We start from the raw sequence: 18,302 nt of genomic DNA, 5'->3' as shown, positions 1-18,302 counted from the left end.
GAGGGTTAGACAGAGCCAGCCAGGCCGCAGGCTTAAGCTGGCCATACACTGGCCCGATTTGCGCCCGTTTCGACAGCAGATTCGATCACTGGGATCGAATCTGCTGCCAATCGTTCACGCTACACGCCGAATTTCGATCCATTCCGTCCGATCCCGTCGATCGCGCCGTGCGGAAAATAACCGTCGATCGCCCGCGGGTAAAGAGCGCATCGCTAGCGGCGTTCGAGTGCCCGACGACCGACGCAATAGAGCCGCATACATTACCTGCTCCGCCGGCACGACTCCCGGGTCTCCGCTCTTCTTCTCCGTCTCCACTCTGGTCTGGTCTCCGGCATGCTTCCCTTCCTCCTGTCCCGGCAGGAAGTTTAAACAGTAGAGGGCGCTCTACTGTTTAAACTTCCCCCAGACAGGAAGAAATAAAGCATGCTGGCGTAGCTAAGGAGCTGTGGGCCCCGATGCAAGTTTTACAATGGGGCCCCCCATGCACTCTATACATAGCAATTGAAACAGCGCACTAAAAGCTGCCAATGGCAACTACAGTGTCAGAGGTGCAAGAAGGGGATGGGGAATAGTTTGTTAATGATTACCACAATTCAAAGTATATATATAAATGATTATTATGAGCACAGGACCAATATAGAGCTAATACTGTAGTTGAGGGAGGGCCATTCGGGGCCCCTCTGGCCCAAGGGCCCCGATGCGGTCGCTACCGCTGCACCCCCTATTGCTACGCCCCTGCCTGGAGACCAGAGCGGAGACGGAGAAGAAGAGCGGAGACCCGGGAGTCGTGCCGGCGGAGCAGGTAATGTATGCGGGATGGGGGGAAGCGGCGGCAGCACCACCACCACCACAGATTGTGAACGGTTTCAGGCTGAAATCAGTTCACAATCTGTTTGCAGTAAAGGTAGCCATACGATCCCTCTCTGATCAGATTCGATCAGATAGGGATCTGTGGGTTGGTCGAATCTGATGGCAAATCGACCAGTGTATGGCCACCTTTAGTGTTTGACACAGTGAGAGAGGTGATTGATTAGTTGAGTGTAGTGCAAGTTTTTTTTTTTTTTTTTTTTTTCTAAGTTCATTTTTTTTGTTTGTTTTGTTTTCTTAATTTTGTTTTTTTGATTTATTTTCTTTATTTTACCCCCTTATTTTCTTATCTGTTCTGTCGCTCATACCCCTTCCCCAATAAAGTTTGTGGCCCCAAAACAATGGAGCGAGAGCAGCAGCAATTTCCTGTCACTCCTAAAAGAAAATGGAGTGATGGTGGTGTTGGTGGATCACGTCAAGTACGTGATCAGTTTGAGGGTGGCAGCAGCAGGAAGCGTTCTCCCCTGGTCAGTCTGTCTTCCCTGTGTTCGCACGCAGGAAAATTTTGACAGAGCAGCAGGCGAAGAGAATTGTCGATTATTTAGATCAGGAACCCTCTACCCAGTCTGAGGAACTTGAAACTAGTTGCAGCAGCACCGGTAGTGGCCAGGTTCCTCATGACCAGAACCCAAACTCAACTGCTTCTCTTGACGAGGTTGCTTCCTGCCAGTACTCTCCTCCAGAAGTAAAGCACACCTACGTCGATGACGATGAGAGAGATGTGGAGGAGGCATTGGAGGAGACCATGGGACCAAGCTCCCAAGAAGTGGTGGGTTCTGTGGTGACAGAAATGGCCCCTGTGTTTTCTTCATCCAGAATCACCAGTCAACATCACCACCAGTCAACTACAGAGGTGTTTAGTGGCCAGGTGGAGGGTCCAGAAGAGTCACTTATGGGTTCCAGTGCTTTGGTTGAACTGGATGATATTTTGGATGATGAGGCGGCTGATCTAACGTGGTCGCCATCGGATGGGTTAGGCACTAGCAGGCATGAGCAGCATGGAGAAACAGACCAGACGGTTGGCCAGCAGCCTGCAAGTTCTTTCCCGTCTGTCAGTACCCACCAGTCCAATGCTGAGCATGGACGTGCTAGAACAGGTCGCACCACTGCTCCACGTGCACGCACGTCCCCATCATGGAATTATTTTACTGTTCTGGAAGAGGATGAATCCAGGGAAATCTGTTCTGTGTGCCGTTAATTGGTGAGCAGAGGCAAATCGGGCACCGGGTTCGGCACTTCAGGGCTGATAAGCCATCTGCGCAACCACCACAGACGGGAGTTTGAATATGTAAAAAATTACAATAAGATGGGTGTAGGAAAAGCAGCAGCAACAGGCCCCTCCTCTTCTTATACTAGTCGTCCTGTCCCTATCCAACCTGCTCAGTCCCATATACTTCAAATCCCTCTGCATGCCAGGCTGGAAGAGGGCTCCAGAGAGTCCAGACCTTGGCAAGCACCTCGTCATCACCCTTGTTGTTTTCCTCCGAAATATCACTAGTGTTCCAGCATCAGGCCTCTGTGCCAGAAATGTTGCAGGCAGAGGAAGCGGATGCTCCCTGCAAGTGATCCGTTTGTTGTGAAAAATAATGCGCTCCTGGAAAGGCTGTTGGGCCAACAGCTGCTGCTCTACCAGTTTGTGGACTGTGCCCCCTTCCACAGACTGATGAACAGTGTTGCTTCACAATGGCGGATCCCCAGCCGCCATTATTTTGCAAGATATGCTATTCCTGCCCTTCACCAGCACATTGTGGAGTGTGTCGGCCGGTCTATGGATCACGCTGTCGGTGGCAAGGTGCACTTCACTAAGGATGGCTGGAGCAGCAGGCATGGGCAGGAAAAGTATCTAACTTTTACCGCTCATTGGGTCACCCTCCATGGTGCTGCTGAGGAAGGGGGTGCAAGATCTCGGGCATTTCAGCTGGTGGTACCGCCACGTGGGTTGAAGGGTAGGCCTGTTGTACTTCCCTCTGCTACCTGTTCTGTCCAAGGCCAGTTTGCCGTTGCTGAGACTCCCAGCAAGTGGTGCCACTCCTACACTGGTCTGCAGCACCATCGATGCCAAGCAGTGCTGAAACTGGAATCCATGGACGAGAACGGGCAAACCGGATCTGTAATCCTTGCAGCCTTACAGGATCAGATTCGGCAGTGGCTGACCCCCCGAAAACTGGAGACAGGTGTAGTGGTGTGTGATAATGGTGCCAACATGCTGGCCGCCATTTCGCAAGGTGACTACACTCACTTACCTTGCTTGGCCCACGTCTTCAACCTTGTAGTGCAGAAATTTTACGCACTTTTGATGGGTTAAAGGAAGTTGTGGGCTCAGCACGAAAAGTGTCAGCTCACATCCATCGCTCCACAACCGCCACCGCAGCCTTGAAACTGCTGCAGCGCTGCCATAGCCTGCCGCAGCACAGGCTTATTTCCGATTGTCCAACGCGGTGGAACTCCACCCTCCACATGCTGGAGGTTGTGGGAGCAGCGAATGGCGGTCAGGCTATACCTGTCTCAGACATCTCCCTCCAGAACAGGGCCACTGGACTACATTACTGGGGACCAGTGGCAGCTGATTGGACAGGTGTGCAAAGTGTTGGAGCCGTTTGAGCAGGCAACAAAAGTGGTCAGTGAGGAGCACTGCAGCATATCAGAAGTGCTCCCTCTTGCCTTCATGCTGGACAAGGCTCTTGACAAACTGCTAGAAAAGGGGGAGGACGCCCTAATGAACAGTGGTCAGTCAAGTGGGGGAGTGAGTGAGCATACTCGAGTCCTGGATGAGGAGGCAGAGCTTGTGGAACCGGAAGAGCCCATTGTCCGGTTTGGGAAGAAGATTGTGATGTGGAGCTGGAGCAAGACGACAGTTCTGACAGCCAGGAAGAGGTGATTAATGGCAGACATCTCTTCCCTATGGCTGCGCATATGCTCCAGTGCCTCCGTAAGGACACCCGGATTAAAACTCTAAAATCCAGGCTTGACATGTGGGTGGCCACCATCTTAGATCCTCGGTGCAAGGGGAAAATGCGGCAGTTCATACCCCCCTCCCAAGCAGATGCCAGGATGAGCCAGATCCGGGATGCCCTTCTTTGTTGGGTAGAAGATGCGTTTCCTGCACCTGTATCCCGAGCCCAAGCTACCAAGCCTCATCGTATTCAGCAAAGGTCTGGTGGTCCCACTCCCAGCAGCAGCACCAATAGCCAATCTGTGAACCTGCTGAGTATGTTGAAGGAATTTTATCAGCCAATGCCAGATACTCCTTCTAGCAGCAGCACCACCAGCGGACAAAGTGGTCACCCCCAGCTGCTGGCCCGTATGGTGAATGATTACTTGGGGTCGGCCAGTGCTCCAGACAATATGGAGAGTAATGATGACCCCATGGAGTATTGGACAAAACAACTGGATACCTGTCCTGAACTCGCTCAGTATGCACTGGAGGTTCTGGCATGCCCCGCTGCCAGTGTTCTTTTGGAGCGAGTATTTAATGCTGCAGGTGGGGTGGTCACCGACCAACGGACCCATCTGTCCACAGATAATGTGGACATACTAACATTCATAAAAATGAACGAGTCATGGATCACTGATAATTACAAGGCCCCTCTCACTGATTAATGATGATGATTAGACTAAATTACAATGTGCTGTTTTTCAAGCCTCAAAGGCTCTCCCTCTCAAACTCTGCTGCCTATCACTACCATCGCATATTTTTGCATTTCAAGATAAACAAAAAATTATGTTTTTGCAGCAATCCGACGTTATATCACTAACCATCTGCTTTTGGCCATCGACTACTCCTGCTGCTTTAAAAAAAAAAAAAACACCTCTAGGTCCCATGGCAGTGGTGGATATACGGCCGTGCAGCCGCACGAGGGCCCCTGAAGTTCCGTTGCTTCAGGGGCCCATTAAGTATTGCTGTTTTCTTTTTTTTTATTTGTTTTTTTATTTTTATTTTTTCCCTGGGGGGCCCGACTCCTATCCTCCCTCCCTCCCTCACCTCGGGGGGCCCCCGTCCCGGTATGCGCGGCGGGAGAGCGTCAAATACAGGAAGTCTCCGGGGCTCCAGGCAGGCGCTAGAGGCTCAGCGGCCGCTTGGTCTCCGATGTCTCCAACTCTATATTCTGCTCGCTACTAAACCAGGAAGTAGCGAGCAGTATATAGAGTTGGAGACATCGAAGACCAAGCGGCCGCTGAGCCTCTAGCGCCTGCCTGGAGCCCCGGAGACTTCCTGTATTTGCCGCTCTCCCGCCGCGCATACCAGGAGGGGGGCCCCCCGAGGGGAGGGAGGATAGGAGTCGGGCCCCCCCCGGATAGCTACCCACCCGGCTACCTACCTATCTACCCACCCGGCTACCTACCTACCTACCCACACGGCTCCCTAACCACCTACCCACCCGGCTACCTAACCATCCACCAGGCTTCCTACCCACCCACCCACCAGGCTACCTACCTACCTACCCACCCGGCTACCTACCTAACCACCCACCCACCTGGCTTCCTACCTACCTACCGGGCTAGTTACCAACCCACCCACCAGGCTACCTAACCACCCGGCTACCTACCCACCTGGCTACCTACCCACCCACCAGGCTACCTACCCACCCACCCACCAGGCTACCTACCCACCCAGCTACCCAGCCACCCATCCGGCTACCTACCCACCCACCCACCAGACTACCTACCCACCCGGCTAAGGGCTACCTACCTACCCAGCCACCAGGCTGCCTACCTATCTACCCAGCCACCAGGCTACCTACCCACCCACCCACCAGGCTACCTACCCACCCACCAGGCTACCTATCCACCCAACCACCCATGGGAGCTGCGCGCCGGATGGAGGCTGGGACAGGAGGTCTGCTGCTGCAGGTGAGTAATTTTTTTTTTTTATTTATATTAGCAGGTGTATGTTCTGGGCAGGTCTGCCACATGATTGCACGTATTTTCTGGGCAAATCTGCCGACATGATTGCACGTATTTTCTGGGCATATCTGCCGACATGATTGCACGTATTTTCTGGGCATATCTGTCGACATGATTGCACGTATTTTCTGGGCATATCTGCCGACATGATTGCACGTATTTTCTGGGCATATCTGCCGACATGATTGCATGTATTTTCTGGGCATATCTGTCGACATGATTGCACGTATTTTCTGGGCATATCTGCCGACATGATTGCACGTATTTTCTGGGCATATCTGCCGACATGATTGCATGTATTTTCTGGGCATATCTGCCGACATGATTGCACGTATTTTCTGGGCATATCTGCCGACATGATTGCACGTATTTTCTGGGAATATCTGCCGACATTATGTGTATTTTCTTGAGAAAACCTGCACAATTATGTGAATTTTCTGGGGAAAGGGTCAACAAAACGTGGGCCCACTGTCTTTGCGTTGCACTTTTCAAGGGAACCTGAGGTGAGAATAATATTGAGGCTGCCATATTTCTCTCCTTTTAAGCAATACCAGTTGCCTGGCTGCCGTGCTGATCCTCTGCCTCTTATTCTTTCAACCATAGACCCTGAACAAGCATGCAGCAGGTCAGGGGTTTCTGACAATATTGTCAGAACTGAGATGATTAGCTGCATGCTTGTTGCTGGTGTAATTCAGTTCATTACTGCAGCCAAATAGATCAGCAGGGCCGCCAGGCAACTAGTACTGTTTAAAAGGAAATAAACCCTCACCCTGGGTTCGCTGTAAATTACAGTTAGCTCCGCCCTCATCCGGTCATTGCCATGCCCATTTTTTTTGCCGCGACGCTACGCAGGTTCTACCCACACCCATTTTTTGCGCCGCAGGTTATAGCCACACCCATTTTTTGCAGGTTGTAGGGGCCCACAGTGGGCGGGGCTACAACCTGCAATGTGTTCTGAGCGTCTCCGTGATCCATGAACTCTCAGCCGGAAGGGATCGCCTAAGTGGACTAGCACACCGCTACTCCCCGCTGCGGACGCGCTGTCGGGTTGAGAGGCAGGTGAGCGAAGACAGATCCTCATACTGACATCCAGGAATCGTGACTGGAGGAAGCGTGGTGAGACTGGTGAGATACCAATCGCTGTTATCCAGCCAAGTGATATGGTTGCTTAAAAACGGGAACCCTTAATAGAGCTGAGGATCAAGATCATGCAGCAGACCTGGCTACCTCTGTCTCCCCACTCTGAGGATATCGTAGTTGGTACCGGTACCAGTGTGGATGAGGGGTGCTTGTGGTATGCTGGGTTGTGCTTGAACGGAGCGCTCCACATGGTTTTAATTGTTTTTAGGATGGAGGTGTCTTGTTTTTGTCTTTGCATACATGTGCACAATAAAGCATTTTGATATATTGGTATCCCCTGGGTGGTCACATTTAATTATTTGAGGTAGATGATACGGATCTTGTGACCCACCCCCTATCAAGTTATGGTGTGGGACCATCAAGCAAAGGGTGAGTTAGACAGTAATTAAGGTTGCAAGTTTCTGACAATATTGTCAGAACTGAGAAGATTAGCTGCATGCTTGTTGCTGGTGTAATTCAGTTCATTACTGCAGCCAAATAGATCAGCAGGGCCGCCAGGCAACTAGTACTGTTTAAAATGAGATAAACCCTCACCCTGGGTTCGCTGTAAATTACAGTTAGCTCCGCCCTCATCCGGTCATTGCCATGCCCATTTTTTTTGCCGCAACGCTACGCGACGCAGGTTCTACCCACACCCATTTTTTGCGCCGCAGGTTATAGCCACACCCATTTTTTGCAGGTCGTAGGGGCCCACAATTGCAATTTTGCACAGGGGCCCACTGCTGGCTGTGTCCGCCACTGTCCCATGGCCTACGACAACTCCTGCTGCTCTAGGTCCCATGGCCTACGACAACTCCTGCTGCTCCAAACAAAAATTGTGATGACCTCCGTGGAACCACCTCTAGGTCCCATGGTCTATGACAACTCCTGCTGTTCCAAACAAAAATTGTAATGACTGCCGTGGAACCACCTCTAGGTCCCATGGCCTACGACATCTGCTGCTCCAAACAAAAATTGTAATGACTGCCGTAGAACCACCTCTAGGTCCCAGGGTCTATGACAACTCCTGCTGCTCCCAAAAAAATTGTGATGACCGCAGTGAAACCACCTCTAGGTCCCATGGCCTACGACAACTCCTGCTGTTCCAAACAAAAATTGTAATGACTGCCGTGGAACCACCTCTAGGTCCCATGGCCTATGACAACTCCTGCTGCTCCAAATAAAAATTGTAATGACTGCCGTAGAACCACCTCTAGGTCCCATGGTCTATGACAACTCCTGCTGCTCCCTAAAAAATTGTGATGACCGCCGTAAAACCACCTGTAGGTCCCAAAGCCTATGACAACTCCTGCTGCTCCAAACAAAAATTGTGATGACCACCGTGAAACTACCTCTAGGTCCCATGGCCTATGACAACTCCTGCTGCTCCAAACAAAAATTGTGATGACCGCCGTGAAACCACCTCTAGGTCCCATGGCCTATGACAACTCCTGCTGCTCCAAACAAAAATTGTGATGACCGCCGTGGAACCACCTCTAAGTCCCATGGGCTACGACAACTCCTGCTGCTCCAAAAAAAAAAAAAATTACCAGTGGAACAGCCACTAGGTCCCATGGCCTACGATGTTTCAAAAACGAGGTTTTAAATGAGATTACTGAAATTGTACTGCCGCCACGCGGCGTGCCGGCGGTTTTCCGGCGGTACAATTTCAGTAATCTCATTTGAAACCTCATTTTACTGCCGGAATGTAATGGTTACAGAATTTCGTTCTGATGGAATTCTAAATTTTTGCGGAATCGGAAATCGCCCTTTCCGATCATCCCTACTCCTAGGACAGATTGCATACCTGCCCGAAAAGGTAAGTTTAACGATTACATTTGAAGAGCTTGAGGGACGCCTAGTGCCAAATGGAATGTGGAAGAGAGATTACATTGATTGGTGATATCTTGGGATTAATTCATCAATGTATGCTGCATTATAGAGAGCTTGATATATTATAGTTAAAAGCTTGATTTGAATTCCTTGTGTGATACAAAGCCAATGGAGAGAATGTTGTTAGAAGAGCTAAATTGGTTAATTGACACAATAGTGTTCAGGAAGGATTGGGGTTTAATTAATCTGTTCCCAGGCAGAGGAACTGATAAGGGCAAGGTGAGTGCAGGAAAAGGTTTTTAAGTTTGAGTTGACAGGTGGTGGTTAGTGTATTGGATTCAAGAGTTGAACTGAAATTATTTAATGTGTCACTGACATTGATTGTTATTGTAGGAACAAGTATAGATTCAGAAGGTGTACAAATCACAAGTTCAGTTTTGTACATAAGTTTCAGGAAGAGACTTTACAATTAAGGCATCATGGGAAGATATGTTAAATAAGAATGATCAGTAGCAGAAAGGTAGATCTAGGTAAGTAAAGGGGACTAAGGACTGAGCCTTGATGTACCCCAACTGGGAGTCAGTGAGAGGAGGAGAGGGAGTGGGAGTAGGAAACCTTAAGGTCTTATTCAAACAGATGCTAAACACACTGCCCATATAACTCAATGGATATCTTTACAAATTTCATTTTTCTGATGCACTGTTTGCTGCCTAGTGGTAAGCTGGCATTGTGCAATGTGCATATTGCCCGCATAACCAAAATGTCCTATTAAAGAGACAGAATTGCCAAGAAGAGTGCAAGACCTGCATATCTAAGGATTTTTTTTTTAAAATAGTAATTAATGATCAACAGTGTGATATGCCAAAGTCAGATTAAGAAGAAAGAGTGTGGAGACGTGGCCTTTGGATTTAGCAGTTAGATCATTAGTCACTTTATCAAGTGCAGATTCAGTAGAGTAGTTAGGACAAAAATCAGCCTGGAGGTAGTCAGACAGGATGTTAGTCGAGACACGGTGGACCAAATCTGTGTGACCATGCCATTCCAGTTGTTTTGATGAAAAAGGAGGGAGAGATGTGCCAGTAGTAAGAGAAGACTTACTAGTCCAGAAAGGGTTTAGGCACTGGTTTTATAATCGAGAGTTTGAATAAGGAGGGTACAGGGGTAAAACAAAGAAAGTAGTAGGGCGCAGGGGCGTAACTAGAAATCACTGGGCCCCCCTGCAAAACTTTGGATGGGGCCCCCCAGTGAATAGGGACTGTCTTTAATCTTTGTCTGCAAAACGTTGATTTATTATCAGTGGCTGAGCAGATGCAGTCATTAGAACAATTGTGCAGAGAGCAGAAAGTGTTATCTCTCCTTGCCTTAGTTGTCAGTCTCTCAGGTTGGGTCCCCCTGTGGCTTCTGGGCCCCCCTGCAGATGCCTCCCTTGCAGGGTCTATTGTTACGCCCCTGGTAGGGCAGATATGTGAGAGATTGAGGTCAAGAGAACAGGTAGTGCAGTGGGTTTTGCAGAGAAAGAGGGTGTAGAGGACCACAGAATGATTGGTGCTCCAATACTGTTAATCTAAGTATGTGATCTTTTAGCTGGAGTTGTAACAGCAAGTGGTATGGGAGATGAGGTAACATTTAAGAATGTTTTGACTGGACAGTGGAGAAGAACAGTTAAAGAAACTGGATAGAGAATAAAAGTGAGTTAAGATCAGGCTGACTGTCCCATGGCACAGGGTCCCCAAAGGATAAGGTGCAAGAAAGAAGTTGGCAGCAGCTGACATAATAAAGTTAAGTCTCATCATTCTATTCAAGGGTAACGGTAAAGATTTGGCTGGAATTGGGCTATTAAACAAATCTGACTAGCCTGTGAGGAAAGCTTGCCAACTGCTGAGGTAAGTCACACGCTCACCCACTGGTAACACTGAAGGGGCAGGCCCTTTACATCTGAAGTCTCTAGTAATTTTCAGAGGAAAATGATAGATGGATTGCCATCAATAAATATATATATATACTGTATCTCCTCTAGCTGCTATTAGAAAAAGAAGTAGGCTTTTAGTATGAATCCGTTGTGTAGTGCCAACCTTACTGTACTTTGGTGTAGGCAGAGCCAAGATTATTAATACATAAAGGTTTGAATGCTAGGCATTCTGAAATACACAAAATCTGAAATACAAAAAATGCATTTTTTCCTAATATTCTCTTGGTATTAGGACATATACCAAAATAGTAAGCTCAATAGCATTTGTACCAATTAACAATAGTAGATTTACCAGGGGAAGTAAACAGAGGGACAAATGCAGCATAAAATATATTTAAAAAAAAAACAGTTTAAGAAAGGAGGCAGTGGTGGACTTACCTCTCCGTAGACTCACTAAGTCAATATTAGACAAAAACAAAATTAATTGTTTACTCCGACAATATTGCCACAATTTTGTCACAATAATGTCAGAAGAATTAACAATACATTTCGTTTTTGTCTAATATTGACTTAGTGAGTCTTGAATGGGGAGGTAAGTCCACCACTGCCTCCCTTTTTAAACTGTTTTTAATATATTTTATCCTGCATTGGCGCCTCTGTTTCGCTAGTACTTTAGCTATCCACCCTGGTGGAGGGGTGACACCCCATCTTCTACAGAGTGCGACTTTTCACCTGAGCTGAGGTTAATCTCCCCGACAGCGCATACAGTGGTTACCTTGGGGGTAACTGTGAATAATATTTCATTATCTCCTTTTCTAATCAATACCACAATTCCTACACTATAGTGAGCTCTCGATTATCCTGTTTTCTGTCTTTCCAGGGGACGCAACTTACCCTTTTAACTTTTGTACGCATTGGGGCATCTGGAGGATACCGAGATGGTGCATCAGAAAGGTAAACTTCAACGTCATCAGGCACTTCTTCCAGAAAGTTAGAGGGGACAAGGCCTTTATGTCCATTTAGTTCACCCTATAAGCAAACATATAACTACTTTAAAATGAGAGAAAAGGTTGTGGTTGCTTCAGCTTTAATTAGTATAATTTCAAAAGGGAGCCTTTTTGTTATACTTTAAATGTTTCTATTTTATTGAATCACAGTAGAGTTAAAACGTGTGGTATGGTTACAATCTGAGCAAGAACCAAAATTGTCATTCTGCATTCAGATTCAAAGGTGTGGTTAAGCCATGCCTACCACTTCATTTTAACAGTTTTGGTGCTAAAGGATACGATGTGACATGGTGAGATAGACATGGGTATGTACAGTGCCTAGCACACAAATAACTATGCTGTGTTCCTTTTTTTCTTTCCTTGCCTGAAAGAGTTAAATATCAGGTATGTAAGTGGCTGACTCAGTCCTGACTACAGTGTGACCTTCACTGATAAGAAATTCCAACTATAAAACACTTTCCTAGCAGAAAATGGCTTCTGAGAGCAGGAAATAGATAAAAAGGGTCAATAGTTCATAGATTTTAGCTCTGGCATACTTCAATGAATGTGTCATTGAGCAAAAACAATAAAACAGTTAAAACTTAAAAAATAGATTTAAACATACAATGAAACTGTGGAATATCTTAAAAAGTCATTTTTAGGAGAAGGAAGATAGATACAATCGTTTACTTCATTAGTTTATTTTCGCCTCGGGTGTCCTTTAAGTTCCATTTCAAGATTTTAATTGTAGTGTCCCAATTGTAATGCTTTCATTACAAAGTACCCATTTTAGATGTTCCTATTGTAGTGCTCCTTGATATACTGTACCCAAGAAGTGCTTCCTATTAAATAATGCCCACACTTTACTACCTTTTATAGTGCCCCCATTTGCTGTATTATGGACCTTTTCTGCTCTTGCCATTGATCTTAAATCTTGGTTTTCCTCTTCCCTTCAGCACATTTTCCTTGTTTACTGGCATAATAGCACAACAGTCACATGAACTGACTCAAAGAAGTGGAGGACAGTTGGTTTTATTGAAACGGGTGATTTGGGTGGTTCCTGGTAATTGGGTGCCACCATAAGCCATAATGTGAATTACGGCTATACTAATGCTCACTGTGTAATTTGGGTGCCGGTTGTAGCTGGAGCCCGAATTACGATAAGAACGGTGTCATTTGAGTGCTGGCAATAGCTGGGGCCAGAATTATGCAATGAAGGGAATGTACATGTTACAAGACATTGGGTTTACAGTAAGAGATATATTACAAAAATGAGGTACGGGAACAGTTAGTGCAGCAAGCACCATCACTCAGCTTCACCCTACACCCAAATTTCCCTGCAACTTTTTAACATGTATGCAGTTATAATACTTAAAGCGTGCATTATATGTAACTAAACAGGAAGGGAGGCCCTAGGAAAGAAAATTTACTAACCGCATTTTTTTCTCACAATATGCCAATGGTATGGATGCAGAAAAATAACAGATGGAGACAGGAAATATTTTAGATGTTCTAGCTTTGAACCTCTTAGTGGCTGACTTACGTATACAGCCATTGCTAATACAGTGACTGGAGGAGGGCCCCTCTGGTCCAGGGGCCCCGATGTGGTTGCAACCTCAGCATGCCCTATTGCTACGCCACTGCTCTAGCAGCTCTTTAGATGTCGAACTTACTTACAATATGCCAAACCAATCAATCCCTATGAGACTGGAATTCATTTTGATCCCGATAGATTCCTACAGCAAGCGGCAAACTGCACTTTGCTAGATTTCGGCAGACTAATGCCTGTTACTGGCTGTAATGTAGATAGGAAGTTCAGCCAGAACAATGTGGGGACATGTGGGAGTGGGCAAATCACTAGAGATGGCCAATGGGATGCCAATAGTTGCCTGCATATTTTATGGAAATTATATACAGCAAATGTTTGTAGATCTGATTACAACATGATATACGATTCATTGCAATTCCAGGGATAGTCTGCATGGTGTAAATTGCTCTGAATGTGCAGCTATGCTTTAATACCCTCAGCCCAACTGCTACCTCCATTACCTCCTATCAGTGTTGATCGGATACCTCATTATCCTATTCGAGTTTGGTCGAATTCGGATAGTAAACTATCCAAATTCACTCGAAGTTTGATATTCGAGTTAATCGAATATCCGATGTCACTATCCGAGTCTGTACTCGAGTAAAATATTCGAGCTGGCCTTAAATAGCTTTTAAAACTAGTATTGGAGGTCAATGATGCATGAAACCACCTTTTTTATGAAGAAAACCATCAAGTGATTATGTGGTGATGTAGTAGTTATAAAAAAGGTATCAAAAATAGTAAATTAACTTAATGAAAAGTGTTTGCATGAGAAGGTGTGTCCAAAATGGTTGTAAGTTGGAAGTCTCCTCTTCCTCCTCTTCCTCTTCTTCTTCTTCTTCTATATCTTCTTCTTCTTCTTCCTCTTCTTCTCTATCATTATATTATGTGTCTTGGTTTTCCTTTCTTTTGTAATATTTTTTTTTACTTCATTTGTGGAAATATTTTATTTTAATAACACCATAGTTATATTTGTGTTGATGGTCTAATAGGTAGTGGCACATTGCAAGCCACAGCGCCTTTTTCTGTGTACTCTGGCGGTGGTAAAACACAGACATCAGCAGGAGGAGGAAGTAGTTGCAGCTATTGTACTATGGTAATAGCTGGTAGGAGAGTGGGTGGCAGCAGAAAATAGTTCTTCTGTTCTCCCTGGCAGTGGTAGCAGCACACAGACAGCAGAAGCTCAATGCAGCTACAGGAGGATGAGTAGTGTGTGTCAAGCAGTGTGATGTGACTGACATAATAGGCCCTGGTTCTTAGCGGTGGTACCAGAGCCGTAAATGAACATCATGAGGTTCCAGACAGCGGCCGTGAAGCCCACATTGTGTCCAATACACAATTGGGACAGCACAGTTTTCAAACCGGACACCTCTAAAATAATTTTTTTTTTTCAAAATAATGCAGCTATTTTTGAGCGTAAATAGCTGGTGGCGCATGGGCAGCAGCACCTTGTAATGTGTTTCCTGGCAGTGGAGACACAGACAGCAGGAGGAAATACAACAGCAGGCAGCGTGAGGAGGATAAGTGTGTGGCAGACTGGCAGCAGGCGGGCAGGCAGCGAGACATAATAGGCCCTGGTTCCTAGCGGTGGTACCAGGGCCGTAAATGAACACCATGAGGTTCCAGACAGCGGTCGTGAAGCCCACATTGTGTCCAATACACAATTGAGACAGCACAGTTTTCAACCCGGACACCTCTAAAATGATTTAAAAAAAATGTTCAGCATTATGCAGCTATTTGTGAGCGTAAATAGCTGGTGACGCATGGGCAGCAGCACCTTGTAATGTGTTCCATGGCAGTGGAAACATACAGACAGCAGGAGGAAATACAGCAGCAGGCAGCGTGAGGAGGATGAGTGTGTGGCAGACTGGCAGCAGGCAGGAGGGCAGGCAGCAAGACATAATAGGCCCTGGTTCCTAGCGTTGGTTCCAGGGCCGTAAATAAAAACCATAAGGTTCCAGACAGCGGTTGTGAAGCCCACATTGTGTCCAATACACAATTGGGACAGCACAGTTTTCAACCCGGACACCTCTAAAATAATAACACAAAATTATAACATTTTTTTTTTCAGAAATGCAGCTATTTTTGAGTGTAAATAGCTGGTGGCGCATGGGCAGCAGCACCTTTTAATGTGTTCCCTGGCAGTGGAGACACAGACAGCAGGAAGAAATACAGCAGCAGCAGCAGGTGTAATGTGTGTGTGGCTGAGTGCCACTTCATGTCCCCCTCTCGCCGACAACAGGGGCCAGGAATTCGCCTTCCACCCAAGCCTGGTTCATTTTGAGAAACGTCAGCCTGTCCACAGACTTGTGAGACAGACGAGATCGCTTCTCAGTGACGACTCCATCGACTGCACTGAAGCAACGCTCTGACAGTACACTGGAAGGGGGGCAGGAGAGCACTTCCAGGGCGTACTGCGCAAGCTCGCTCCAGATCGGCAGGTGCTTGACCCAATACTCTATGGGATCAACAGGGGCAATGCTGTCAAGCCCGCTAAAGGACCCCATGTAGTCAGCCACCATGCGGGTCAAGTGCTGTCTGTGACTGGAGAAGGATGCTGCTGCAGGCACCTCCTCTCTAGTCCATGGCAGCTCTACACTCATGTAGAGCTCGTTGGTCAGAGACAGCAGGTCTGTGGTGCATGTGCGCTTGCTGCTGGTGGATGCAGGCACCTGCTGCTGCCTCTGTGCTGGCTGGACAGTGGGGGTGGATAGCTGAGGGAAGGCTTCCTCCAAGCGCTCAACAAGGGACAGCTGCAAATCCCTAATTTGTTGCGCACGGTCTCCTCCTGCAGGCAGGAACTGGCTGAGCTTCCCCTTCAGACGTGGGTCCAGCATCATGCAGATCCAGATGTCCTCCCTCTGCTTCATCTGGATGACCCTTGGGTCCTTGCGCAGGCACCTCAGCATGTGTGCTGCCATTGGGAAGAGTCTGGCCACGTCTGCTGGCACATCATCGGCAGCCCCAAAGCCGACAGTGCTGTCCTCCTCATCCTCTGCCTCCTCCACCTCATCCTCTCTCCACCCCCGCACCACTCCAGCTGCACTCTGCTGCTCCCCCTCATCAGCAGCAAGGTCAGGAACCTCCACCAACTCCAAGCCCTCCTCCTCAGTGGTGGCCTGTGAAGCTGCCTGCAGCTCCTGCTGGTCCAAGGCTGCAGCTCCCTCTTCCAGCAGTGCATACAGGGCCCTGTCCAGCACACACACCATGGGGACCCACTCGCACACCATTGCATGGTCCCTGCTTACCATGTTGGTGGCCTGCAGAAAGGGTGCCAGCACTGAGCACACCTGCTGCATGTGCCCCCAGTCCTCCGTGGAGATGATGGACGGGAGGTTGGTGGCGGCACGCCCAGTTGCAGTGATGGCGGCAACTGTTGCTCGTGCAACGTACTGGCTGACAGCCTGCCTCTGTTTAACCAGACGCTCCAACATCGCCAGGGTGGAGTTCCAGCGAGTTGGAACATCGATCATGAGCCGGTGCTGTGGCAGGTGCAGCTCCTTCTGCACCTCTTCCAGGCTCGCTACGGCTGCAGCCGTGTGCCGGAAATGACGCACAACCTTCCTTGCCGCCTCAAGGAGTCGGTCCATCCCCTGGTAGGTCCGCAGGAACTTTTGGACTACCAGGTTCAGGTCGTGCGCCAGGCAGGGGATGTGGGTCAGGTCTCCCCTGCTGAATGCAGCAACCAGGTTTGCCCCATTGTCGGACACCACCTCTCCGACTCTGAGGCCTCGGGGGGTCAGCCAATTCCTCTCCTGCTCTCGGAGTTTGGCCAGGACATGGTTCGCCGTCAGTTTGGTGTTCTCCAGGCTGACCAATTCCAGCAGTGCTTGGTAGTGGCGGGGCTTCACGCTGCTGCAGAGGCGGGGGTTTGGGCTGGTGTGCCGGAGGGTGGAAGCTGATCAGAGGAACCTGCTGCAATTCCGCTGACCCTGCATGGTGGCACCACCCACTGCGTTGTTGCTGCTGCTGCTGCTGCTCTGACAGTGCCCAATGCTGCTCCCCCCTCCTCACCCCCTTCCACCAAGCTGACCCAATGCGCGGTGAAGGACAGATAGCGGCCTGTCCCAAACAGGCTGCTCCACGAGTCCATGGTGACGTGGACCCGTTGACCCACCGCTTGATCCAGCCCTCTCCCGACATTGGTCATCACAGAGCGGTGAAGTGCAGGGATGGCCGTGCGTGAAAAAAAATGTCGCCTGGGGATTGGCCAATCGGGGGCTGCACACATCAGGAGCGCACGCATGTCGCTTCCCTCCTGCACAAGGGAATAAGGCAGGAGTTGGGAGCACATGGCCCGTGCCAGCAAGCCGTTCAGCTGACGCACGTGACGGCTGCTGGGAGGCAGAACCCTGACCACCCCCTGGAAGGTGTCGCTGAGCAGGGTCTGGCGAAGCCTTTTGCTGGCACGGGAATCACTGGAGGGAGCAGAGGAGGCCACTGAGGACTGGCTGCCAGAACAGGCCTCAGTGTCGGCGGCAGGAGTTGCAGAGGGAGGAGCAATGCGTTTCTGACGCACTCCTGCTGGTGCTGCTGGAGGAGGTGGAGGAGGGCGGGTGGCTGCTGCCGACGGCTTCGCAGTGGTGGCGGGTCTGCCACTTCCAGCTTCCTTCAACTTTATGAACTCCTCATGCTTATGAAAGTGTTTCCCTGCCAGATGGTTCACCAGAGAGGTGTTGCCGTACGCAGAGGGCTCCTTCCCTTAGCTGAGCTGCTGGCGGCACTGGTTGCAGGTGGCACATTTGCAATCCACATATGGCAGGGTGAAAAAATTCCAAATTGGGGAGGTGAAGTTTCCCCTTCGGCTCGAAGGTGCTGCTGCCGCTGGTCTCCCTGTGGTGGTTGGGGGGTTCTTGGTGCGGCTGGTGGCTCTGGCAGAATTCTCTGGATCAGCACGCTGTGTGGCCTGCATACCACGCCCACTTCTCATCCTGCCTATGTCTGGGATGCTGATCCTTCTAGCAAGGCCCGTAGATGCATCCTCCTCCTCAGAGCTGATGACATCCCCAGGATCTGCCACCCAGTCTCTGTCCTTCACCCTGTCATCATCATCCTCCCCCTCTGCAAACATGTCCTGCTGGGACGACCCCACAAA

The 18,302-nt window shown here is 48.8% G+C and overlaps 1 protein-coding gene across 19 annotated transcripts in view; it reads right to left on the bottom strand.

Annotated features, from left to right (window-relative positions):
- Positions 1-18,302, bottom strand: part of RIMBP2 (RIMS binding protein 2) — a 591,563-nt gene that overhangs the window by 11,914 nt on the left and 561,347 nt on the right. For all 19 annotated transcript variants that reach the window (XM_068243476.1, XM_068243541.1, XM_068243461.1 and 16 more), the window contains one exon: positions 11,528-11,662. In XM_068243476.1, coding sequence (XP_068099577.1) covers positions 11,528-11,662 — 135 coding nt within the window. The remainder of the gene's footprint in view (positions 1-11,527; positions 11,663-18,302) is intronic.

This window comes from Hyperolius riggenbachi, chromosome 1 (genome assembly GCF_040937935.1).
Source record: "Hyperolius riggenbachi isolate aHypRig1 chromosome 1, aHypRig1.pri, whole genome shotgun sequence".
In the NCBI taxonomy this organism is placed as follows: Eukaryota; Metazoa; Chordata; class Amphibia; order Anura; family Hyperoliidae; genus Hyperolius; species Hyperolius riggenbachi.
This window is presented reverse-complemented; position numbering and strand designations above follow the sequence as displayed.